The sequence below is a fragment of the Achroia grisella genome, unplaced genomic scaffold (assembly GCF_030625045.1).
Source record: "Achroia grisella isolate CSIRO2021 unplaced genomic scaffold, CSIRO_AGI_Agris_v1 utg504, whole genome shotgun sequence".
NCBI classification, from domain to species: domain Eukaryota; kingdom Metazoa; phylum Arthropoda; class Insecta; order Lepidoptera; family Pyralidae; genus Achroia; species Achroia grisella.
This window is the reverse complement of record NW_026712899.1, coordinates 1,239,564-1,267,429: the sequence shown is the minus strand read 5'-3', so window position 1 is coordinate 1,267,429 and position 27,866 is coordinate 1,239,564. Positions and strand designations below refer to the sequence as shown.

Here is a 27,866-nt window from a genome sequence, read left to right as displayed (position 1 = left end):
ACCGGAAATAACATGCTTCATTTCAAAGTTGGTCTCTGGCCCGATCTCACATTACCGATGAATATTTGTATAGTTTATTTTAAAACACAATGGTGGCAAATAATTATAAAGTTCATCTAATAGTGAACGATCATCGCACGTGCGCGAAGCCGCCCCTTAAGAAACAAATTACTTAAGAAAATAAATAGTTATTTGAGTAACAAATTAGATCAGTCATAGTTATCAGAGCAGACAAGTCCGTACAAGCAGCAACCATTCACGAGTATAAGGGATCACATTTTATCATATATTTTTATTTAGGAGCTTAGGATCACAATAATAAGCATACAATTAGGAAAAATAATAGGCTCTTACTAAGTTTGTTTATTTTTATTTAGTTCCCGATATTTCGGCAGTGTTTCAACCGCCATGATCACGGGTAAACTGAAAAGCAGCAGGTAGATGGTAAATAATAACAGCGTGAAATTTAAAATGGATTTAAAAAAATTAATTAATCTCATACTTACATATTTTATATTTATATTTATATTATATATAAACTAAATTATATTAGAAATTATTCTATAAATATGATTTAAACTTTTATCCACCAATTAAAGGAATAAGATAAATACGTAAGTATTATGTAAGTAAGTATTATGGGTCAATCGATCGATCAACAAATATTTCTCCATTAGTGCTTACAGATAGATATCTCAAAACTACATCAAGCAATCCATTACACTTCTTCGCGGAAAGAAATACTTTGTAAAGTTGTGAATCAATATGTACCTTGTGTTTGTATGTTTGTTTGCGAAACTGTAATCAAGGTACATAGAGCTACTGGGGTACTGGCAATACGCCAAGCAGCGTCCAACAGAAATATAGCGAGTGTAACTTAAGATGTTATGTTAGGTGCGTAGGTGGTGCTATATTTATTGCTACATCCATTCTTTTGTTATTGATTGCTTGTTTATTAACCATGCACTCATGAGGTCATAACACTATCTTAGTTATATGTAGGATTATATATCTTAGTGTCCTGAATATATGGTAGAAAGTGTAGTAAATTTATCTCACTAGATTGTTTCTATAGTCGATAACATGCAAAAATGATTTTTATTTTATTTTATACTGTATCTATATATCTTATTACATTCTTATTAAATAATGTTTAATCGTATTAACGAACAAAGATCTAAACTTCTTTACAAAATTTTATAATATTAGTCAAATCAAATAAAATCATTTATATTTATACATATCACTTTAGCCGCTTATGAACATCAAGTTTTTTATATTCATATTTTTCTTTATTTACCTTCCACATACAAAATCAGTTACGAAGGACTGGCAAGAAACTCACCTGAATTACCCGAATTTATTTTTTTTCCTTACCTTCAACTTCAGTATATAAAATCAATTACGAAGGACTGGTAAGAAACTCACCTGAGTTACCAGAATTTATTTTTAAATTCTATTTACATTATACACACTTTACATTATATAGGTGTCTATGTCTAACATTGAATGAAAATCCCGTGCACGAACAACTACTGCCATTGCACGTTTGTTATTTAAGTAATCGTTAAGATTTGCTCAGTAAATATGTTTTAACAGACCTTTAAAACAAAAGCAGTTCTATCTCATAAATATATAAAAGCAAGCTAATGTTAAAATACATCGTTTCTTTAACTAATTAATATTGAACAAATGTAATAATTATAAAAATATAATCAAATATAAATAAATAAATATACATTTCACGACTATTATCCTAAGCGAGGTAGTCAGAGGTATTATCAACTAACTAGTACGTAATTATTATGTTATCTGTAGTCATAGTAATCGCAGCACTTGACATATTACATTTTTAAAGTCGCAACGAGAAATTATATCTCAGTTTCTCATGTTATTTTGATTTGTTATCGGTAATCCCATCACCTGCGAGTAAGTCAGAAATATCAATCAAAAGCTATTTTTTTGGTGTCTGTCCGATTTGAATTCACAACCATTTGACATAATTCGCAGTAATAAAATACAAGGCAACATTAATAAATCATATCGTTATAAAAATCAATCAGCAGAAAGGTCATAACAAAACACATAGCAGTTAATGTATCAAATTTATAGTCTGTGACAATGACAATAAAAGTCACGCCAAACAAAACTAACAATACGAAACTCGGTGCAGACAAAAAACTACTTTGAAATGAAGCAGCAAAAATCCTTAGCAAGCAGCCAAACCTTTTACATCTAACTGTTTAAAAGAGCAATAGAATCACTGGCACGGAGAATACCAAAACAAGGTTGAAATAGCACAATGCAACTTTCATGCAAAGGAGAACTCTCGAATAAGTTAGCTCTGTTTGCATAAAAACTCCAATCCTGGATGCCGTTTAGGCTACATTCGGTAGGTTAATTTGCATAGAATAACAAGGGAATCTTGCGGTGCGGTCGAGAGTCCTCGGGATCGAAATCTACCGTTGCCATTTGGGGATCCAATCGTACTATGCACACTATAGAATTTAGATTATCCAGATTTTAAATTACAGTATTGACTGGAGGGTAATTATGTATATTAACTTAATTATGTATACTAACTTAATTTGACGGCTCGGGGGTCTAGCGGTCTGCCTTACTTGCGAGGAATAGAATAGAAAATCATTTATTCAAATAAACTTACATTGAAGCACTTTTGAATAGTCATTACATTTTTTAATCTACCGCTCGTTCGGAAAGCTGTCTCATCACAAGAAGAACGAGGAAACGAGCCTGCAACCATCAGAGGTCGCAGGTTCGGTGCAAATATTTGTGTTTATAAATATGATTGTTTGTATCGATCTAGGAGTTTTCTATTTATATTACATAAACAAATAGATAAAACCTTTAAAAAATATTATATATATATATATATATGTATTTACAAAAAAATATCTAGGTATTGTTAGGGTTCACATGGATATTTTCGAAAAATCAGATATTTTATATTAAAAGAAGGTAGTTTCATTATTACTCGGTATCGTTAAACTAGTTGCATATAACCCCCACTCATATCTTCTCTATATAAAAGGGAGGGTTTTTGTAAACCGCGGCACAGGATGTGCTGGTTGTACTTTAATTGCTAAAATGAATTGTGTTAATGACATAGGTAAATTAATGTTGTATAGTTGTTATTTTATTATAATACATACTTTTACTAGTACATAGAGTTGATATATCTAACAGTATTTATATCAGTTGTCTAGTACCCATAACACAAGCTCTGCTTACCGTGGGACTAGATGGCGCTGTGTTAATTGTTACTAAACCGGTTTATTTATTTATTAAAACTTTTCAGCTTTAACACAAATTACTATTTGCTCCCTATTTTAGTACACACATCCTTTATGACTGTAAATTTGACTTGTCATGAATATCTGTAATAGACCTACTTATATGAACAAAGATATTTTAAAGTTATTTTATTTCAGTATGAGGCTCATCTTATGGTAAACCTTAGTCCATAGACTCCTTAAACACCAGGGGTATCACGTGCACATTGCCGATCATATATAGCTATTTCTCATACTCCTTATTGTAAATATCTAATATGTAGATATAATATGACTATCGCAAGCAAAAACATATTAATAACAAGTCATTGAGTGTCGTGACTTAATATAAAATTATTAATAACAAAAAGAATCGCTTCGTTGATCGCTGTAGGCATTACAAGTAGAAACAAATTCGTCCAAGCATATCTGTAACTAAAGATATTTTTTTGGGAACAAATTACACAGGACCTCAGGTCTAAGGACAATCTTCAACCCGAAGTGTACTCATATATCCCTTTTGGGTGAAGCTAATTGACTGCAAAATTTCATATTTCCAAGCATCAAGATATTTTTTATACGCTGGTAATCATTATTAAAGGTACTTAACATTTAATGGAGTGTGACGAGAAAATTGTTCGACAAGAATTATTTTATTAGTAGCGAGCTACCGAGGTTCGTCTATCCACATAAATTACCCGTAATGAAATTGCTATACTTTAATAAAGTAGAAAAATAAAAAGTAAAGTATTTTAAAAGGTAACTGTAAATTACAGGAATATCTTATTAATATTATAAACGCGAAAGTTTGTGAGTATGTATGGTTTACTGTTTGCACTCTATCACCCAAAAACTACTGAAAAGATTTTGATGAAACTTTTCAGTAATATATTTTTATTTTATTTATTTATTTATTTCAGAATTATTATAAATACCTTATAGACTATAATATAATATAATATTTAAAAACTAATACAATAATATTGTCTGTGTGATCATCGTATATAGTTTATACATCAGAATTAAAGGCTATAAATTTCATGGGGGTGAAATCACGGGCACAGCTAAGTAATAAAAACGAAATTGTTTTTGATTATTTGTTTTTTATGTATCAACAAATTAACCAATCATAAATTGAGTCGTATATATAAGTTCTTTTTAATTTCAAATGATAGCATTTGAATTAGAAAAAAATTCATGTTACCTTTCATCCGAGTAACTATAATTACATGAACGAAGTCACAGGAAGAAGATAGTATAAAATGTAATTTAAAAATTTCCCATTCAGAAAAGTCATTGACCTCTCTCGTACACTCGTACTTTATTTGCAATAAATATTAAAAAAAAAAACATTTATTTAATTCAAATTAAAAAAGATACACTTTTTTTAAGAATATAAAATACATATTACCTTGTCATATTTTCCGCATTTTATTTATATTAATTTTAAAGTACCGGCTTATGCTTAAAACGAGTTGCTTAAAAATTAACATTAAGCAAAAGGGGTCTAATGTTTTTAAATCGATAAACCCTTTCTAAGTAATTTCGTTACGGCTAATTAAGCCGGCCTCTACTGCGATTAAATTGCCTATGAAAAAACAATTATGTCATTTAAAATTTTAATATCATTTCAACAATATTATGTTCCTTTATATTCCCGTAGTGGATGAATAATGGATGCTGTGTGCGCGGGAGGACTGCCTCAAAGCGTTCAGGGCAAATGAATTAACATTTACTGTTACTTTGAAACAAAAAAAAGCATTTTTAACGCATCCCTACGTTCGAAAGGAACACAATACGCATTGTAGGCTTTACAGATGGGGCTGGTGAAAAAATTGGAACACTTTGAGCGGAAAAAAACGTTGTTTTATAAATAAACAGCGAGCGGTTATCAGTTGTCGACACTCCAGCGACTTTGACGGGACATTTAATAAAAACTGCGCGCTCTATCCGTGTCTATTGCCCAGATGTACGGTTACCCTTATCTGGGAGTATGGGAGCGCTCAAGGGTGAATTATGCCCCGTACTTACCACTGGGGTACTTGTGCAAGATGAAAATTAATGAGCTAAAAGTGAGTTCTGCGAAGCGACCGCCGGAAACTTAACGGTTAATGTGGTTTGATACGTTTTAGTTTTTTTTAGTGAAGTACAATGTCCGCTTGAATAATGGCATGGCTTCTTTTGTGAGATTTTAGACTTGAAATTTCTTTTAATGTACTTATACATTGTTCATTTGTATTGTACTAGCTGTGCCCGCGGTTTCATCCGCCTGAGATTTGTAACCTATGATATTCTGATGTATAAGCTATATTACTGTAAAGTTTCATCACAATCCGTTCAGTAGTTTGATTGAATGAGTAATAAACATCCATACATTCATACTCCATCCATAGGTTTCGCGTTTATAATATTAGTAAGTAGTAATTCTTGTAAATATTTATGTTAAGTGTATTTCGATGTTAATAACAAAACAAATTTGTTATTAGTAAAACTTACATCGATAGATATTAAAAAATTGCAAATATTAAATAACCATATGAATTTTAATTATATATATCTTGTTATACATATATAACCTAATGAGTAATATGTTGTTGATAATCACATTAATTGAAAAATAATCTATGAGTATTATATTACATAAATACTAATTATCTTACACAATCGAATATTTATTTTATATAACCTACTAAAACATATCAATTATATTTATACATGTCGTAACATACGTGTAAGTAGTTCGTAAGCAATGTTCATTTATTCTTACATTTATGTTTAATTAAAAAAAAATATCAACAAAATTTATTCAATTTTATATATTCGCCCAACGTTGTTTAATCATTATGTACTTCAAAAGAAAATGAGCGCATAATTGTAATAAGTAATTCATTTTCCATCCAGTTCTTACAACCCACTTCAAAACTCCATTACACCCCATACAACAATAGCGGAGGTCGCGTTCAGTACCTGTATAGTACAATATTGCAATCAATAGGCACGGTTCTCGCTAACACTGTAACACGTCGATCATACCGGCCTACCCTTCTCATACCACCAAAGTTCCCAATTCCACATTTCCGCGGCTGTATTCAAAAACGGGTCCCCAGAAACCACTCTCGTAATAAACTGTCATTATTTACCCGTATACAAGTAGAAATTACAGCGAAGTTATGACGCTGTACTTAATACAAATTGATTACTTTATACAGAGCACCGCTCCAGTAATAAATGTAAAATTCCAAATCCATTAGGGCGAAGTTTTGATATTAAGTACGTACCTTAATTTTGTTGATGGAAAACTTGACTCGTGCCCTAAACTCCTTATGAAAAAGTTTTTTTTTTAAATCCCGTCTAGCGAGTTCAAGGGGCTAATGAAGAGAGAACTCAATTTTACGTAGACGCTCAACGTGGACGCGGCCAGGTATGGAATTCCGTTCGCTGAAAATAGAAACGGGATGCTGGCCAACACTGGCTGGAGTGTTATTGATTGGTGGGAGGAATCCAATTTGCGGGTTTACCGTCGTTGAAAAGAAACGGTAAAGCTTAAAATACAGAGATGTTTCGATGTGAAAGCGCTCGGAGATGCCTAATGACTTGGAGCGTTTCGGGAACTTGTGATATTATTGCGAATAGCCTGTTTTGTCTCGCAGATTGGTCGGCAGATGGTGCTAAGTGTAATGTCACAACAAACTGAAGACTATATAAAGTAATTGTGACTTTTGTAGAGTTTTATTCAAATACTGCACTGTATAATAATAAATTTTTATTCTTTAATCTGTAATACTGCCCATATTTATTATAGACTAGCTGATCTGCACAATTTCTCCTGCAACGTAATACTTGACATTTATAGTACTCACAATTTACGTAATATCTTTTTTAAATTATAGCCTATGTGTTATTCTAATGTATAAGCTATATTACTGTAAAGTTTTATCAAAATCTGTTCAATAGTTTTTGTGTTAAAGAGTAACAAACATCCATCCGTACTTCCAAACTTTCGTGTTTAAAATCTTAGTAAGATTCATAGAGATATAATTTGAAATTTGATTATGTATATACAAATATCATTAGACTGTAGAATCTAATATCAGGGGAGTATGAATTTAAAGGTACTCGGATTTTATATTAATAAAACTCGATATAAAAATTTTACATCAACAACATACTCTAGTATCTGTCGTAACTATATGAACTCACACAATTAAGCTTCCAACCAGTTCTACTAAATTGAAGTCATCTCTTAAACAAAATTGTAAAAGATTAACAGCTATCTACTAAATGTATGTATTTATTTATTTATTGCCAGCAGTATATATTTATATACTGCTGGCTACAAACTAGTTTATTCACTAATATGATAGCCTCCGAAGTCTAGATGTTTAACACACCTTCTTACTTCCAATGGTCGCGGGTTTGATTCTCGCATACAAACATTTGTATTCATGAGTGATTTATTGTATCAGTCTGAGTGTTTTCTATGTATTTACAATAAAAAATGTAAATATGTATTTGTATGAAGTACCGATAACACGAGCTCTAGCTCTAGCTTAGGAGTAAACGGTGTCAATTATCTTGATATATTAATATTATTTCACTCAAAATGAAAAATATATATAGCCCTATAAAAAATACAGCACCAACGAAACACAATTCCATCATAATTCATAAAGAAAATCTGTATAGCCATATTCCCTCTCAAGTAATGAATAACACGCTTGTAAGCGTTCATAATATTGTAATATATACACGTATAAATGTATATATATAGATTACCTTTTAAATGTTACTATAGGAACGTAAAGATGATATTTCTATACCGCCAGCAGTCCGAGATTATATCTTTTATCCTGATTGCTGTCGTACTGGAAATAATTCGCTCCGTATTCTCCCGTTTCCCCAGTGACTTTCACGCTCGAGATATGGACTTTCACAGTAATATTACAGGTTTTTCTATACGAATACGCATCGACAATATAATTCAGAATGTAATTTGTTATGTCTGTACTCGCCTTACATGGAATATTTGATGTAAAAAGTTTTGTAAGTGAAATATAGAAATGCTTATATGAATCCTAATGTAATGGATAAATACCTGTCTTTTGGTTTATGATTAGGTCTTAATTCTATTCTCGATGACTGCAAGAAATGTTTTGTGTCCATTTATATTTATGACTGTCTCTCCTTTAATGAAAACACCGATAATAAACCAAAAGTTGTAGTATAAAATTCGAAATTCAAAATATCTTTATTCATGTAAGTCTATTACAGACTCTTATGATATGTCAAATCTACCGTCAGTTCGGAATTATTTCATGATGATAAGAACTGACAAGAAAACTCGTATTCTTTTCAAATAAATATTGCACACGTTTACAATAATACAGTCATTTTTAAATTCAAATTTGCGAGAATAGAGTGACCACCAGCATATGCTATTGCAAAAGCAATATTGTAGAGAAGATGGTGGTCGCCCGTAACTACGTCGAATTCAAATATAGCTAGCAACATTTATTTATATAGTGTTGACGTTGAGTCTTCTTCGTTCGTTGAGAAACAATGTTAAATAACCGATACGATGTAAGTCATATATATAATCCACCATACCACCATACTCTTCCGAAACGGTTTAATCGACTTTTATCAAATTTTATACGCTTATTCAGTAGGTCTGTGAATCGGCTACTATCTATTTTAAACCCCTAAGTGATAAGAGTTATCCACCCCTAAAAATTTTTTATGTTTTGGAGATTTTTTTTTAACGGATTTTGATGAAACTTTACAGTAATATAGCGTATACATCAGAATAACATATGAATGTGAATATATGTGAAAATATGTGAATTCTTATACCAACTACAATTAATGTACCCACATAGCTGTCAGCTATAAATTAATTCTATTCTATTATATTTAATTTCGTATAAATATGAGAAAACTATATTAGAGTTTAATGTAAAATTTTAATGTGTTTTTCCTAAAAATTTTTTTAGAGACTCCCTAATATTAGTCAGGTTAATTAGGTTGTAGCAGTAAGAAACAAACTTACTTTCACATTTATATTATTACTAAAATTTATCGAAATAAATCATTATGAACTCTAAAACCGCTTACAAACTCATAAATATTACAGCAGCGAGCTCACTTGATTATTATTTATTTTCATTATAAAAAAGACTTTATGTGAATGGATTACTGTACAAACTTTAACCGCCACCACCTGGTGGTTCAGTCGTTTTTCATCTTTATGGACTTTGGAGTTGGCAGAGTTAATTAATATTAGTGGGCAATGACTGACAGTACCTGCTGTAATTAAGGCAATTCTCATTGGGGTAAATTTAGAAACAATATACCGATACATATATTTGATAGCTTCTGATGGTCGGGAGTTTGATTCCTCGCACGGTACAAACATTTGTATTCATGAGAAAAAAAGAAAAAATATTTATTCACTGCTTTTACAATATAAACAAAAAAAATGCTGTGGTTTGGCTGTGCGTTGATAGATCACTATGTCAGTCAACTTTGAGTTATATATATTTATTGTAACAGTAACAAAATATCTAACCATTCATAACAATACATAAATTTATTTAAATAAAGAATATTCTATTGTTATATTCTACTTAACTCGTTATTTAAATCCATATAATTAAAAGGGGAGGCTGTATAACAAAATCGTCACATTGTGAGGTCCGTAGTCCGGTTCTGGATTTATTCGGCTATTTACATGGTCTCGCGTAAAAAATATAAAACAAAGCCAGTTCTAATCCAGGCTGGGTTAGGGATGTCAGAAATAAACGATTAATTAATAGTTTTCATAATATTAATTCATATGTATGTTAGTCTATAAGGTATTTATTTATAATATTCTGAAATAAATAAGTAAATAAAAAAAGCTAGTAATCTCGTTTTCTAAGTTATCTATCGTAAAAAATAAGACGAAGTGTTTACGGTCCAAAAAATGGTTGCTTTATAAAAAAAAAGACCAAATTGTGAACCCCTAAATAAAAAGCAAGAATTTCACAGTCTAAGGGCTCTAAAAATCAAGTATATTATTTTTTTAACAATAAAACTTGCTTCATATTTTAACATGACATGAGATAGTGAGGAATATAATGATTTTTTTTTATGTAATAGGAATGATCTCTCCTGAGGGAACGTGGCAAGCTATAAAAAAATCAAGTAGTCACGTGATGCTCATGCTACCATAAGAATGCTTTGCCAATCCTAAAGATGATAGGAAGACGTTTCATTATTTCTTCATTATTCAATTTTATACTTTTTTACGACGTTACTAGTATTTTTTTTAATACCAGCTACTCGCTTGCTTCGCACGGATGTACACGTATTATATATATAAACCTTCCTCTTGAATCACTCTATCTATTAAAAAAAACCGCTTCAAAATCCGTTGCGTAATTTTTAAGATTTAAGCATACATAGTGACGGAAAGACAGCGATAGCGACTTTGTTTTATACTATGTAATGATTAATTTTTTTAGGGATTACAATAGGTCGTGATTCTATATACACTAACAATCTTTAAGCTAATTGTTCTTATGTTTATAGGTAATCACAGCATGCTTTGTGTTACAACATCATTTTCCATTCAACTTTAGTTAATCAATTAATTAAAGTTGAATGCTATATATGTACATAAATATATGGAAAACATCCAGACACATATAATCATACTCATAATCATATGAAAATTCCCAAATTTATACGGCAAAGCAGTTCATTAATGTTTACCTTTACACCCTTATAAATAATATTAAAATATTACAATTATACTTTCTAATTCGTTATTATGTCTGTAAATTTTATTAAAATAAACATTCCGCTATATGAAACGGTAAAAATAAGATGGAGTTAATATTAACGCGTTTGATGTTAGAAATTATACAGCATTGAAACAGAGGCAGTCAATTACAGGTAACAGACGCTTACTGAGCTATGCATCGGTAGAAAGAGAGAAAAAACACCCTTCGTTATAATTGGCCATTGAATAATACATCCGTATTCAGTGGAACGTTGAAATGTGAAATTGAAATAAATATACAAATATCATATTCTACACTCTCTACATTGTAAGCGCTACATTATTTTTCTGCTATCCATATGACAGCAGAAAGCTAATAGGACAAAATATTTTGTCCAACAACGCAAGAATTTTTGTAGGCTACTTCGATTCTGATTATGTTTTACGTTAAATCTAGTATGAATAATATAATATTAATACTAGATTTAAAGACAAACTTGCCGGTCGTAAGTATTTAGAGAGTTCGTAAGTTTAGAGAAAGTCAATAGGTATTTTATGGGAATGGATATAAAAATTTACAATAAGATACCTAAGTTTTACAAAATGATACGGATATACTGAAATTACCTTTAAATAAATTCAAAATGTCAATTGAATCATATGTACTGAGCAAAGACTATTACTCAATAAACGATTTTTTTTTTATTGGGTTGTTTGAACGATTACTTGAATGACGAGCGTGCATGGCAATAGTTGTTCGTGCACGGGATTTTCATTTGATGCTAGGCATAGACATTTATATAAGTAAACAATTTAAAATATATCACTTAAAAAAAATCTGTTGAGTTTCTTGCCAATTCTTCTCAATTGAAGCTGTGTACTGAACGGGACGGTAGGGAAAAAATATAGTACAAAACATTTAACGTTCATAAGCGGCTAAAATGTCCTACACGAATAAATTATTTTTTTATATGATTTGATTAGATTTGATAGGAATGTTTATCATAATACTGGGAGGATACGACATAAATATATGTACCCAATATGTCAGCTTACTTATTTATAAACAAAGTTTTCATTTGAACCGAACACGACCTAAGCGTACAATCTTGAACATCTGTTACTACGAGCAGGGTTGTCAATCTTAAAACACTTAGTCTCTAACGAAAAGATAAAAAACCTGATAAAACTTCAGGATTTGGCTCCCTAACCTTGTAAATAAGATATTTTGTTTTCTTAGCTCAAAATCTCTTACGTAATCTCTTTCAGCCTCATACAAGTTATGAGGATGAAAATAACGTACCGAAGGCCAAAATCTCGTATCTGTACTAGGATCCTGTAGCCCACGAGTAGCGCCAGAGACAGGGCAATGTGACTCGTTTCTTGAATACTTCTAAAAAATTCATTTCAATAGTTCCATTATGAAACCTAGTATCGGATTATTAGTAATGTCAGAATAACCCATGTCAGAATAACCTCCACGCAGATCCCCCTGGAAACCATCGTGCTAAATTTCTGGTGAATTTACCACGATGTGTTAACTGACCTGACCTCATGTTCATCTTATCATACTCCACTGGTGCCCTGACAGCGTAAACCGTTAGCGCAGGTGCACTATACCGATATAATCCAATTAAAAAACCTTGAGAACGTCAGCTGCTACCGAGGGCGGATCGAGGAGCAAGACGCAAATATTTTTTTTCTTAAATATAGACCTTATGAGTTGTAAGTTTAAAGTTAATTTCAGTTCTGATTGTTTGTTTACTGCTCACTTGTTATTATTATTTAATTTTGTTAAGTTTGTGAAGATCCTCCTCCTCAAGGACGTAGAAAGACAGCAGACTTTCACTAAGCTTCACATTACAGCTATCTTAACCATTTTAGAATTTTTCAAAAGTTGAAAATGATTGACGAAATAAGACTCTGGTTCGCGGACTACTTGTACGGTTGACATCCCTGTCTACAAGTTCATTCAGACCAAATCCCGCCTCACTCAGCCTGACGTCGACCTTATAGTTGAGCAATTCTGGACCCTTTATTGCTGAGTAAACTTTAAAAGATTCCAATTAAGTTAGAGGCGTATAAGGCCAAGCTTTTATCGTTGGACCCTCTTATGGAACAATGCCTTACGGACTGAGGCTTCATCGCTACACTACTGCACATTTATATGAGGGAATTAGACCCGGCCGCCTATGAAGCCGGTCTAATAAAACCAGGGTAAAGCCGCATTTAGACTAGCTTTAACCGTAAAACAAGGAAAGACTGCGCAATGTGGCCAAAATTAGCCTTAAATTGAAGTAAAGCGTTGATTTAGTTGGGTAAAGGATTAAATGATGGCGTTATGACCGTAAGGTCAGATTAGTACGGACGCGGCGGCGTTTTCATTCGGATTTCATTTTTAACGCTTATAATTGAAGGAATTAAAAAAACGAACCCAAAGGAACATAGACATATAATAATAACGTTCAAAAATATTCAAAGATATTATAATAATATCGCGAGGACAATTCACACAGCGCCATCTAGTCCAAAGCTAAGCAGAATCTGTATTATAGGTACTAGATAACTGATATAAATTAGTTACATTATTTTTGTAAATACATGCAAATTATTTATGTATAATAATAGTATATGAAATTATGATTGTTTTTTCCTTGTAATTAGTGTGTATATATGTATGCAATCTTCTTAAATGGGCATATTGGGAAACTGTAAAGCTCGCTTAGTATGACGTAAATAAATAAATAATATAAGTAGAAAAAACCCAGACGCCACGCAGACATAGTCGCGGGTATCAGCTAGTATATACTAAAAATAACATTTTTTTGTTAGCATATCATTTTACCTTTTCTTTTACTTCCTATATTTTACTAGCTACTCGCCCCGGCTTCGCACGGATGTACATATATTATTCATATAAACCTTCCTCTCGAATCACTCTATCTACTGTTGAAAACTACATTAAAATCGAACCGGTAGCCACTTCATTTTATACTATGTAAATGTACCTATAAGTAAAAATATTCGAGAACATTTATACAAATAATGAGATAAAATTTCCCATAATAACCCACTACGGATCCTTTATAAACCTTTTAGAACATAACATAGTCGCCTACATATAGCAATTAACTAAATCAGCTTAGTGGGACCCGTGTAAAAACTCCTTAAGGCGTCAGACCTTTTAGCATTCACACCCTTTGTAAAGGATTTAAGGTAGTTTGAAGTAGTTTAATCTCGCCATCGCTCCAATCACACCTAGCTATTTGTGTTTCAATTAAGGCGCCCGATTTTGCGGTTCCGCTATGATTAATCGGTGTAATAACTTAAAGTAGTAGAGTTGTTTATAATGCTTCAAATTGATGGCCGGATTTAAGACGTTTCAGCTGTTGTACAGATGTTACCCGCTGAACATTAGCGAGTTAGGGGCCCAAAGATTTTTACTTATTGAGGTTATTACTAACATAATTAAATATCTTATATATAAAATTCGTTCTTATATATAAAAAAACGGCTTGATCGATTTTTATGAAATTTTATATGCATATTCAGTAGGTCTGAGAATCGGCTACTATTTTTCATAACCTTAAGTGATAAGGGTTGTCCACCCTAACATTATTTTTTGATTTTTAGGGCAAAATTATGTATATTTTTTTATGATGTGTCATTAAAAAATACATACAACCCTAAATTTTCACCCTTCTATCACCAACCACTATTTTTTATAGCGTTATTAATTTATATAGCAAAACACCGTTTGCCCCGACAGCCAGTATATGTATATATGTATACTAGACGTACTCACAGTTTCATCCTCTTTAAATATATATCGAATTAGTTGTGTCTGTGGGCTCTGTAATTAATTTTCATAGTTCAGGTATATTAAGAGCTAGCTGTGCTCGCAGTTTCGTCCGAGCCTGATAATAGCTTATATGTTATTCTGATATATATATATATTACTGTAAAGTTTTATTAAAATCCGTTCAGTAGTTTTTGTGTGAAAGAATACACAACAGTAACATACATTCATCCATTCATCTTTCCTATGATTGTATATTGGTGGATAACACAAATATTTGTAATAGTCTAAAAAAAATTTATTTCTACTACTAATATTCTCTATAAAACTATATATATATGGTAGTACTAAATAGAAATAGAAATAATCTTTATTCAAATAAACTCATCTATCCAAGCATATACACAAACTTTCGCATTTGTAATATTAGCAGGATCTTATACTCACTTTATTACAATATTATATTAGTTATTAATGAAGTACCGCTCGATCAATATATACAAATATAAAAAGAAAATTATGTAGTACCTTAATATTGTTTAAAGTTATAATTTAAATTAATTACGATCGAATTTTAGCCTCTAAGTGACCAGTTAAAATAAATAGGCACGTTCTAGACATACCACAATGTCAGTGTGGCAAAATCGAAATTTCAAATTTACCACAATACCACGCTATAATCAGCAGGAGCGGCCACTGTGACGTATCTAACGTTATCTACGGTACCAGCGCCATTCTCGATTGTCACCGTCATCATTTCACAACCTTCCACCTAATTGTAAAGGCACAGAGTAATCTGAGTTAACTATAGAAACAGGAGACTAGAGAGAATCATCTGCAAAATTGTACTTTAAAATAAATATGAATTATATATAAGTATTGCCTCTCGAAATTGTTCTTAACTACTATATGAAAATATCTATTAATCATATATAATTAAAGTTTATTAACTACTATATGAAAATATCTAATATAATAGAGTAGAAGTGCAGAATGGTAAGAATTTTATTTTTAAATATTCATAAAAATACATTATAAATACAATAGAAATTAAAAAAACATTACACATTATATAATACTCTTTTGTTTCATTTTTGTTGCTGGATCAAATGTATGTATTTTTTATTACGGTCGAATTTCGGCTACTCTACAACCACTAGTATATATAAATGCGTAAATACATTTGTCTGTCTGTTATGTTACTTTTTCAGGACTAAACATGAATGTATCTCAATTAAATTTGACATGAAGGGAATATAGGCTATCTATTATATCAAAATATAACTTGGAATTTTGTGATTAATCAATTAATTGTTTGTAGGCGGCGTACTGAAAATTTTCTTAAATAATTTATGCCACTTTGGGCGATATTTTTCCCGACTTCCTTTAACCTATATGGCAGTAACGTACTCTGTGAAAAATTTAATGTTTTCATCCATTTTTATTTGAAATACACACATCTATTTATCTGTCAAACAGATAACTTTTACCCTGTCATGATTTTACAAATTTATGACATGTAAAAATAATGATATACCTGTAAAACAATTAAGAGTAACATATGTTATTATGTTAATTAAATTTGTTAATTAAAACGCCTCCATTGTATATTAAATTCACGATCATTTGAGGCGGTGTGTCAGGGCCGTAACGTCATCATCCATCGTCCGCAGTGGGATCAACGACAACGCGTGCTGTGTCCCCATTACCCATTGTCGCTGTCAGCAATTTAACACTGTGACGTCACAGTTTTCACCGCTTCAATGTTTTTATTAGAAGTCCTACCAATGTTTTACTGTTTGCTCGATGTATACACGATACATAAAAGTATTGCTTTTTTTTACTTCATTTATTCTTATAGGAACAGCAAAGTGTCTTAGCCCATACAGCCGTTGTCATTCGTATCATTTTTGTATTTTAATTCTTTTTTAACACTGTGACGTTACAAGTTTACACTGTTATAATGTTTTTGTTTGAAATTCTAACAATGTTTTACTGTTTACTCAATATGTACATGACGCATAAATGTATTGCGTTCTTTTTTTTGTTTCGTTTATCCTAATATGTAAAGCAAAGAGTCTAAGCCCATACAGCCGTTGTATTTCGTATCATTTTTGTGTTTTAATTCTTTTTACTTTCTTCAGATAACTTCTATTGTAGAAATAATATTCGTAAATTAGGGGGGAAAGGGATTGTTAGTAATGTGGATTGATAACCCCATTGCTAGCAATGTACCATGTCAGGTTGACCTCCACGCGGTTCCCCCTGAACCATCATTTTTGTGAATTTGTCAATGGGCTCTTTCATGCTCATCTTATCATCCTCCAGGTGTCCCGCCATAAACCGTTCGCATTGTAGAAATAATAAAAAAAAAAAAATATTCGTAAATTTATTTATAAGATTCTTGATTTTTCTGTTGAGTATAAATAGAACGCGGTATAATATTGCTTTCATAATTATTTTTTTAAATTTAGAAATTATTTTAATTTTTAATTCGTTCTATTTGGAATGCTATAGGCTATAAAAAACGTATCTTCAGCATTCTAAATTTGAAATTAGTAGCCATACCAGGCTTTAGGGGCAAAATATTATTTGTTCTAAACTTGAGTAACAATTTGTTTTCGCATTTATAAGATTTTACCCGCATACACAAACCCGGCTCAAAAAATTCTATTGGAATAGAATTTTGGTGTATAACTATACAAGGTTTTCTTTTTTTAAGGTTATATGTTTTCTATTAAAAAGTTTTTTTAAAAGCATAAAATTTTGTACTAAAAATCAATTTTTATTCAATTCTCATAATGTTAATTGCTCTGTGAGTAATACTTTTTCACTCGTAATAGAGGTAGGAGCACACAAATTTCACATTACACAACCACAATTTGCTCATCAGAGAGGCATCATGGCTGATCCCGCGCCTGGGCCGGGGGCAGGCCATTGTGCGATTGTGCCCCTCCCGCGCCCGCCGCCGCTTCCGCCAGCCGCTGCCAGCCCGCTCTCGCTTCCGCTAACCCGCTCTCACACTAGGGTTGCCAAATTCTAATATACTCTAATATAAATTCAAAAATCTCTCTGTCGGTTTGTTTTAGCATCTCATAGATTAATGGATCCTATTGATATTTGTTTTTATAAAGATATATCTTTTACCTCAAAAAATACCAGTTAAATTAGTAAAAGGTACTTTTGAATTAAATAGTCTATATTATCTAACGTAAATATTAAGTAACATTATAAACATTAGCAGTAAATAATGGAATCCATGTTATATATATACATATATAAATTTCGTTATTTAACGTTACTTGATTAACTAAAGGAAATGTAAATATATGTATATATCTCTGAATCATTCTCCATCGCAAATGTTACGTTTATACCAAAGTTTATATAAATACGTTAAGACATTAAAGCGAAAGAACAAATTCAGTTCCGCATATGTATATATTCTTTATTATAAAGTAGGAGGTAGCCCTACGCGTCGGCCATTAAGTGCCAGTTTGGCAGGAAACCCTCTGTCTCGGGGGCTGTTATTTACTGTTGATCTCGATCTGTCCTGTCCTATACATATGGCACAGCTTACGCCCATTGTTTGTTTTAGCTGTGTGAGAGGTCAGTGTTACAACGTAAATATATACATAATGTTATACTGTTGAAATAAATATCCATGTCTCGCTTTGCCATATTTAAAGTATAATTCAATTAATTCAAAATATCTTTAGTCATGTAGGTATTTTATAGTAATATTTTACACTTTACTAGATGATTAATAAAATAAAGTGACAAATAAGTTTAATCTAAAAGTTACTGATGAGCATTTCCATATTTTATGTTATAAAAATGTATATTTTTACTAAATGTGCCCGCGATTTCACTGACATGAAATTTATAGGCTATTTATCTCTTTTTAATCGTTCAAATTATAAAAGAAAGTGACTTAATATTAATTTGTTAAAATGTACATAGCTCGCGCTTATTATTTATTGTAAAGTACCTTATGGTATGTCAAATCTACCGTCAGTTCGTAATGACTTCGAGATGAGAAGAACTGACAAGAATTATAAATTATAATAATAATTCGAACAACTCCATCTAGACCCAAGTTAAGCTAGCTAAATCCTTTGTTATGGGCACTAGATAACTAAATCAAATACATAGCTAATTTTTTACGAGGCCATTAGTAATAAAAAATATACAATAAGCCTTATGTGAAATAAGTTCTACGCATCTACGCCGTATCATGTGTGCTACGCGTTTCCGTAGCACTTACAATCTGCTACACGTTATCGTAGCATGTTAGTTGTAGCACCGTAGTAACAAGTTTATCGGCCTTGGTGGTCTTCCGATGTTCACAGGTTCCATTCCTCGCACGGTACAAACATTGTATTAATGAGTACGATTGTTTTTATCGGTCTGTTTGTTTTCTATGTATATTATGATGTATTTACAAAATGTTCACTTAACCTCTGTTTGGCGTGGAACTAAATAACACCGTGTGAATTGTTCTGACAGATTTATTATATATAAATTATATTTTATTGTATAGTTTTTTTAGATACATTAAATATTTTAAGTAACCTCCGTAAAAAAAGCTAATGAATGGTAGCTAAGAACCATCTCTATCACATCAGTTTTCAAACAAAGAAACCGCATGATAATCGGTCCATTCATTTACAAACTACATCTAGATTTACAGACACGTCAAATTTATAAACGCATCTCTTTGCGCCGGCAGTTAAAATCTATTTTCAACGGGCGCAAAAGATAGGTTATAGGTAGGAATACAAACAACTACTATATTCCATTTTTCTGGATCTATGCACACGAGTAAGCAATCAGTCTCACATCGTAGATACGGAGTTCAAAGCTGTTCTCCGTGTAACCCAATTTTGTCAGCATCTGACACTGTACACATTAATTTCGCGCTAAACAGCATTCGCTATAAGCATACCGCTTATGTATCGTTGCGTTTATTGCCTATTTTATGACGTAATCGCTGCGTTCCTGCGGCGTCTTCACTAGTGACGTGCTTCTAAAAATATCACTGAAAAACCGGAAACATTCAATAGTGGTGAATACCGGTTTTCACAGTAACATAAAGTTGTCGTTCGACATTTAAAACTATATAGTTGAAATGTTAAAATATTTTGTAATGCAACAATTAATTAGATAGTTCGGTTTCTCGGACAATTTTTCCATAAATATGGAATAAACAAACAATTTAAATATTTTGTGATTTATATATCGTTTCATTATAATTACTTTAGGGACATGAAAAAAATTTATATAGACATAATATTTATTAATAAACTCAATTGAATCTTTTTTAAACAGTCTATTAATAATTCGTACCGCTATATTCAGAACCAATTGACGGTATGAACTAACAATATTTCTTTATTACTTCAAGCTATTTCCGGTTTTTTATGAAACCGGAATACTGTGCTCCAATTGCTTCACTAGTGCCCATAATAACGGTCCTGTTTGTTACAATATTCTTTACTTAACAGGATATTATTAGTATATATACATATATTATTGTTTGAGCACTTTATTATTTATTGATAAATTTAATCACAGTACTTTTGAACAGTTATTCTATAATTCTACTACTATAATTGGAATTCTAATTAGCGATGAAAATTTCTGATTTCCGGTTTTTTGTACGAACCGGAAAACTTTACCTCATTTGTCGCATCACTAGTTACGATAGCGATAACGAGGTTCATGGGGGCTGTTTGTTACACAATGTCATCTAATTAACGGGATATTATTAGTATCTTCATTGTTGTTGCAAAACTTGCTACTTGTACGCTTAATATCTGTAATTTACGTGTTTTGAACTAGGCGAATGCGGTAAACGATTTTCGAGTACAATTTTAGATTTATTGTGCTATTTGGGTAATATATCATATACGCTTATATACTCTACGTGTGCAACTAGGTAATGGGTGATACATATAGGTTGATTTCTATATGTAATATTATAAACATGACGCAAGAGCTACACGCAAGTTTCTTACTCATTCTTCTTGTGATGAGTCTGCGTTTCGAATGAGTGGTAGGTTAAAAAAATATGATTATTCAAAAGTGTTTATATTAAGCATATTTAAATAAAGATTATTTACATTTCTATGGTTGTAAAGTTTGAACCATCTAAACTATATTATATTAATTCTATTGTTATTGAAAGTTTTTACTACAATCAGACTTAGTAGCTGGTTTTATTTATATCAAATTTGTAATTCGTAAAGTTATTAAATAAAAAAGAATCCATAAAATGAACTCAAAACTAGTAAAATTACGGAAAACATACTTACAAAAACACATTGTAACTCGTCTATTATTAAGTCGGTTAAAATGCAACACAAACAAACAGTATTGTTATTACAAGTCCACTTTACAACATAATAACTCAGTACTCTCAGTGTTGAACACGAGATTTCCCCAAAACGTCGCGCCATTAACATTTTAAGCTACATGTAAACTACTGGAGAACAACATTGTAAGCTACGATTATGGACATAAACCGTGCTTACATTGTGAGCTATCTTTTAGTGTTTAATCTGCAAATGGACCGCCATATACTGAGCAGCGACACGACTAAATGTATCACTAAAAGAAATATATGCATTTACCCAATGGAGACTTTGTAAAAAGCCGTCTGGGTGGGTACCTCAGTATCACCTATTTCAGCCGCCAAACAGCTTGCTTAGTAAGTTGTAATTCGGTGGTAAGGTTAAAGAAGCTACCGAAATTACAGGATTGGAACATGGTATCTTAGTTCACTTTGCAGGAGTGGTAACGATCACGTTATGGGATACCCGTGATACAATTTCGAAACACATATCATGTATACGTGTATCAAAATTTCATGTCACAAAACACTTTAAGTTGGTATAAATTTTCGCATGAATTTCTATAATACCTTTTTTACCCTGAACAATTTACACAGCCATATCTAGTCCAACCGTAAGCAGAGCTTGTGTTATTGCTATTAGACAACTGATAAATACTTCGAGTTTTTTGGGGTTTTTTTTGTCAATACATACATAATAATCATACTCATGAATACTAATATTTGCACCGTGCAGGGAATCGAAGAAGGTGTACGGTATCTTAGAACTATTGAAGAGAAACAATTGTGTAAAACTAACAGATTATGCAGCTCACACCAAAACAGCTTTTAAATTGAAGATTTTTCTCGAATTAATTGATATTCATGTCATATTTCGTCCAATTTATACAAATCTTTGCAAAGTTTCGTCAAAATCTGTATTTCAATTTTAGTGACATGACATGTCTTCATATATCAATGAGACAAACATTCACGTTTATTTTTATTAGTAGAGAGGATAGGCTTCAAAGATTAATCTGCCCTATTCATAAATGCTAAATAAAATCTTTTATTCAACAATTAATATGTGTTTAATTGTCATTAATACATAATTATTTGTAAATTGAGTTCGTAAGCATAGCGAGAATATACAAAATACTCATAATAATCACACCTTAATTAAATGTATATTTAACAAAGTTTTTAATATCTATAATATGCATATTTTGTGAATACAACGAACTAAAACAGTTCAATTTATAAAACTATAAAATCACAGAATTCAATTGAACGGAAATTAATGAAATCGCCGGCGGAATAACAACAAATCACTGTTCCAATCGGATCCAACCGAACAATTCCATTACCAGTATGCATCCACAAGCGTGCACAGATCGATAAAGCAGTCGGGTACAAACGATTCACCTCCCAATTAACGCCTACTTAACATTAGAGCAACATTCGACTCAATTAACAAAAGTGGGGCCGTAACGGCGAATTACACCCCGGAATGGAAGGAAGCCAGTTTTCCGCAAGAGAGGACGAAGTTTGCAGACCGTGCGTCTCGGCCGATGCATTTTTGGATACGAGCCCAAATAACTTGTTGCACCAACGGGCGGCAACCTGTTGCGCGCTAGTGCCCGGCCTATGGCACGCGATTTTTGCCCGTTGTTACAAATACATAATGAATGCTGCTCGCATTCACCATTTAGTTCCCGTCGTGGGAGTTTTGTTGCTTTGTAGTTTGCGGCAAATTGAAATAGTCTTCGGAGTTTTAAGTGGCTCTCCGTTTGTTACGACCGTAATGTTGAAACGACTGCTGAATTATTCCGGTTTAGGAGATACTGTCGAGCATGTGGAATGAGGTCGTAACTGACTCGTCCAGTTTCAGATGTAAAAACTGTTAATAGTTTGCTTTCGCTGCATTGGGAAGATTTATCAGGTAATGGAACATCTAAAAGATTTGCATTTCCTGGGCTATATAGAAAATGGCTAAGGTTCAATATAGCCTATCAGATTGTTTGCCATTATAGTCACCTACATAATAATAATTATACATCTATACATTCATATGTGAAACAAAACATTGTATCCCTTTTTATGGAAATAGCGCGATCGAAGGAGTATGAAATTTCGTACATTTATAGTTTATAGGATATTTTAAAAAGATATTAGCACTCTCTGCACTCTAGAAAGAGTGCAGACTGCAATCTTTTTAAATCTTAATAATTATTTTTTTATTTAATATCTTTATAAATCATTTTCAAATTCAAATTCAAATTCAAAAATCATTTATTCATGTAGGACATTTTAGCCGCTTATGAACGTCAAGTTTTTACATTATAATTTTTTTTCCCCTACCGTCCAGTTCGGTATATAGATCCAATTGAGAAGAACTGGCAAGAAACTCAATTGAATTACTTTTTTTTTAAATCCAGTTTTTAACAATGCACAGGTATTTATATAGGTGTCTATGTCTAACATTAAATGAAATTTTTAAAATTGCATTTTAAAATTGCATAACAAATACTAATGTATTTTTTATGCAATTTTACGGTATGTGTAATATTTTATTTATTGATTTAATAATCAATAAATAAAATATTATCAAAATATATATCAAAATACTAGGATATTAGACAACAACACGCTCTTTTGTTTATTGTTAAAGACTGTGATCAAATTGAGAATAGGTTAATATTTTTTCGTTTAATATTATTTATCCATAGTATTACTATGTAATATTATGTTATATTACTAAACATTAAATTAATTATTGTCGAATTCCGACAGATGTAACTATGATGTATGAACTAATGATCGCCCAGTGGTATTATCTCGTCATCTGCTTCTTCCTTATTCCATTTATTTGGGGTCGGCGTAATATGTTTTTCACTCATTATTCTCTGTTCGCAATCATCTCAATATTTAATCTCTTTCTAACTATATCATCTTTCACACAGTCCAGTCATCTCTTTTTCGGTCTTCCTCTGCCCATATAACACATTCTTATATAAAACCTTCCTTATAATATTACTAGCTACTCGCCCCGACTTTGCACGGGTGTACATGTATAAACAACACATATAAACCTTACTCTAAAATCGTCCTATCTATTAAAAAAATTGCCTCAAAATCCATTGCGTAGTTTTAAAGATTTAAGCATACATATGAACAGACAGCGACAGCGACTTTATTTTATGCTATGTAATGATGATGATGTAAAGGTACCTACCAAACTATATATAGCTGTACTACATAATAACAAAGGAAAGTGTATTGCAAGTCGACAAAGTTAAAAAGAGACATATATATTGTTGCAGGGTGCGTCCTCTAGTCTAGTGGTGAAATTTGCCGACACCGAAAAAGAGAGACAACTGCGACGCATGCAGCAGATGGCTGGCAACATGAGCCTGCTCAACCCTTTCGTGTTCAATCAATTCGGAGCTTATGGTACCTACGCACAGGTCATCACGGAGCAGGTCAGTTGGTTTTTATTTATTTAAAAAGTAATGCACAAGTACTATGTAGAATAAAACAAGCCGAGAAATTAATAATTAAAAGAATACATCCGTACGATGCCGGGACGGATCGCTAGTTGTTATATATACAGATAATATATACATTACAGATTTTTTGTTATTTATATTTTACCTGTGCAACTCGGTGTAATAAATTACACACAATATTTTAATGAAATGGTCCTCCCACCTGCGATAACGGTCTACGCTGGTGGGGCGCCAGTGGAAGATTATATTATGACCATGAGATCAAGTCAGTTAGCTCATTGTGAGATATTCACTAGAAATTTATCTCGATGGTTTCCAGGAGGAACCACGTGGAGGTTAACCTGACTTGGTACATTGCTAGTAATGGAAGTTTCTAGTTACCATTACTAACGGTAGCGCGAGCATCATTCCATTATCATACCTTAAAAAAACCCTAGCATCAGAAGTGGTGGGTGTTGTTATTGACAGTAATTAAGTTGACCACCTATTATTTGCAGCAACAAGCGGCGCTGATGGTAGCAGCGACAGCGCAAGGCTACATCAGTCCTATGACAGCACTCGCGTCGCACGCTCTCAACGGCATGGCCAATTCAGTCGTACCACCCACATCTGGTGAGTACCATAGACTTGCACCATAGACACGGAGAGTATATGTTCTTTCCGGTACATTTTCCTCTGATCTAACAATTTACTACCGATGGAAGCGGGTTCGATTCCTCGCGCAAACGTTTGTATTCATGAGTATGATTGTTTGTATTTTTCTGGTTGTTTTCTATGTATCCTAGTTTTCAGGACTTTTGGATATTACTTTCTTCAGTTTACTTAAAAGCTTAAAGGGCTGGTTCTAATTTATTACATAATTCTTCGATCTGTAATGCCTCACGTATTGTAAAATCTATACAATATTATATATATATACAGAATACACTATATTTATATATTATTAGAATAAGCTATAGATCTATAGTGTATTCTAATAGTATGTACGTATTAAAAAAAAATCTAAACATATTTATCAGTTGTCTAGTATCCACAACAGAAGCACTGCTTAGTTTGGGACTAGATGGCACTGTGTGAATTGTGCAAGGATATTATATTATTATTATTATTCTGTGTCGATACAAAGACATAATTCGTTCAGAGAGACACACGTATGGTCTGATACACAAGACAATCGTCACGTTTAGTATTCCGACTGGTGTGTTGGCGCAGACTACAGTCTCTCGGCGACAAATTGAGTTTTTCTTTTAAGACTTATTTTATTAGGTCCCATCTGGCTGCAATACAGTCTATAAAGAGACAGATCTAATGTGAATTGTATATGTTGGATGCCAAGAAAATTGGCAATAAGATTGCCAAGTTGTAAACATAAATGTTTAATATACTACACGCATGCCTAGTCCTAATCAAACATACGGACACACATAGTATACATAAGGTATAGAAAAAAAGAATATAAGGAAAAAACATCTTTTTCGTACTTTGTGTAAACTTAAATTCAGAACAACGTGGTATGTCAGAAATGAAAGCGTGTTTTAATATATTTGCAAATATATATTTTTTTAATTATACATAAAAAAAACTTTAAATCAATAAAAAAAAATTACACAAAGCATTTGACACATATGTCTAACTTAGAAAATGTGAAACAATCAAAATTTAAACTCATTAGTTCGCTAATTATATATTATACTTATTTAAATAATTATTTACATTATATATGTTCGGAGCACAGATAACATAATTTTACATATTACGAATGACCCAATAAGACCACAAAAACTGTGAACCTAAACAAATATACTAATACATATTACCAACAAATTAAACTAATACAATGTTTAATTTGTATAAAATAACTGTATGGTGTAGTTATATAAATAAATAAATAGCCCTGGACAATTAATACAGCGCCATCTAGTCCCGCATTAAGCAGAGCTTGTGTTGTGGGGAACCCGCGACCATCGGAAGTAAAGCGGTGTACTAAACCACAAAACCACCAAGGCCGTTAAATATATTATGGTGTATCTGCTGTTTAATAAATAGGAATAATAATAATAGTTTACTAGTATATTTAAATATTTATAATCTGTATGTCTGTTTTGTATCTTCAGACAACTTCACGGGCCTGGCGATAGGCACGGGTGGCGCGCAGCCCCTGAACGGCGCGCTGCCGTCTCTCCCCTCTCCGACAATGCCAGGCTTCAACATGGCGGCCCAAACTGCCAATGGACAACCCCCGCCGCAGGACGCCGTCTACACTAACGGCATCCACCAGACCTTCACTGGACGTAAGTTATTTTTAAACTTTCGTGTTGATATTATTAACCGGATCTTAACATCAATTTTAGTCAGCTGTTGACAACGGCTAGTGTAACCTAGTCGATATGACAAAAAAATATTCGTTTTAGGACTCTGTTAATAATATACACATAATAATAACACAGCGTAAAAAGGCGGATAACCATAATTACATGACACGAAATGGACATAAATTAGAATTACCAAGATTACGACTTGCAAAAACAATAAAACAAGGTATTTACTTAAAAATAAAAATGTACAATAAACTATCAAATAAAACAATGCAATTAACATCAACAGAATTTAAGAACAAAATAAAATCATATTTCGAGCAACATCCTTTTTACAATGTGACGGAATATCTGAATTCCAATGTACAATTATGACATTTTCCATTAAGTGACTTTTATTACTATATTATATATTATTTAAATTATTATTTTGATATATTTAAAATTGTAATTGTGACATAATTATCTTAAAAATGTAATTACTATTGACATGCTGTTGTGTAACGAGATTTGTTACATTTGTGAATAAAGTAATATGAATATAAATAATGGATGTAAGTTGTATTTCAATATAGCCCGATGGTTATCACCTCACCACTGTAGCGTTATGTATGATGTGATGAGGTATCGTTACTTAATATATTAGGGCTGAGCTTAATAATCTGCAGTAATTGCCAAGCAGAAGAGAAAACGCTACTAAACATCCTATGTGGTTGTAGCCCACTCATGCATAAACGAAATATCTCCTTTGGACAGTATACGCTATATCCTGAAAACCATAAAATATCCTTCAATTCATGTTCCTGACGGGTCCATTTCCCCTGGTCCCTCCCCTTTTTATATCTCTATCT

At 32.1% G+C, this 27,866-nt stretch overlaps 1 protein-coding gene across 1 annotated transcript in view; it reads left to right on the top strand.

The window, feature by feature from the left end:
- LOC131846207 (CUGBP Elav-like family member 4) overlaps positions 1 to 27,866 on the top strand; it is a 70,733-nt gene that overhangs the window by 36,815 nt on the left and 6,052 nt on the right. The window contains exons 3-5 of the mRNA XM_059195455.1: positions 24,515 to 24,673; positions 25,177 to 25,312; positions 26,815 to 26,991. Coding sequence (XP_059051438.1) covers positions 24,515 to 24,673; positions 25,177 to 25,312; positions 26,815 to 26,991 — 472 coding nt within the window. The remainder of the gene's footprint in view (positions 1 to 24,514; positions 24,674 to 25,176; positions 25,313 to 26,814; positions 26,992 to 27,866) is intronic.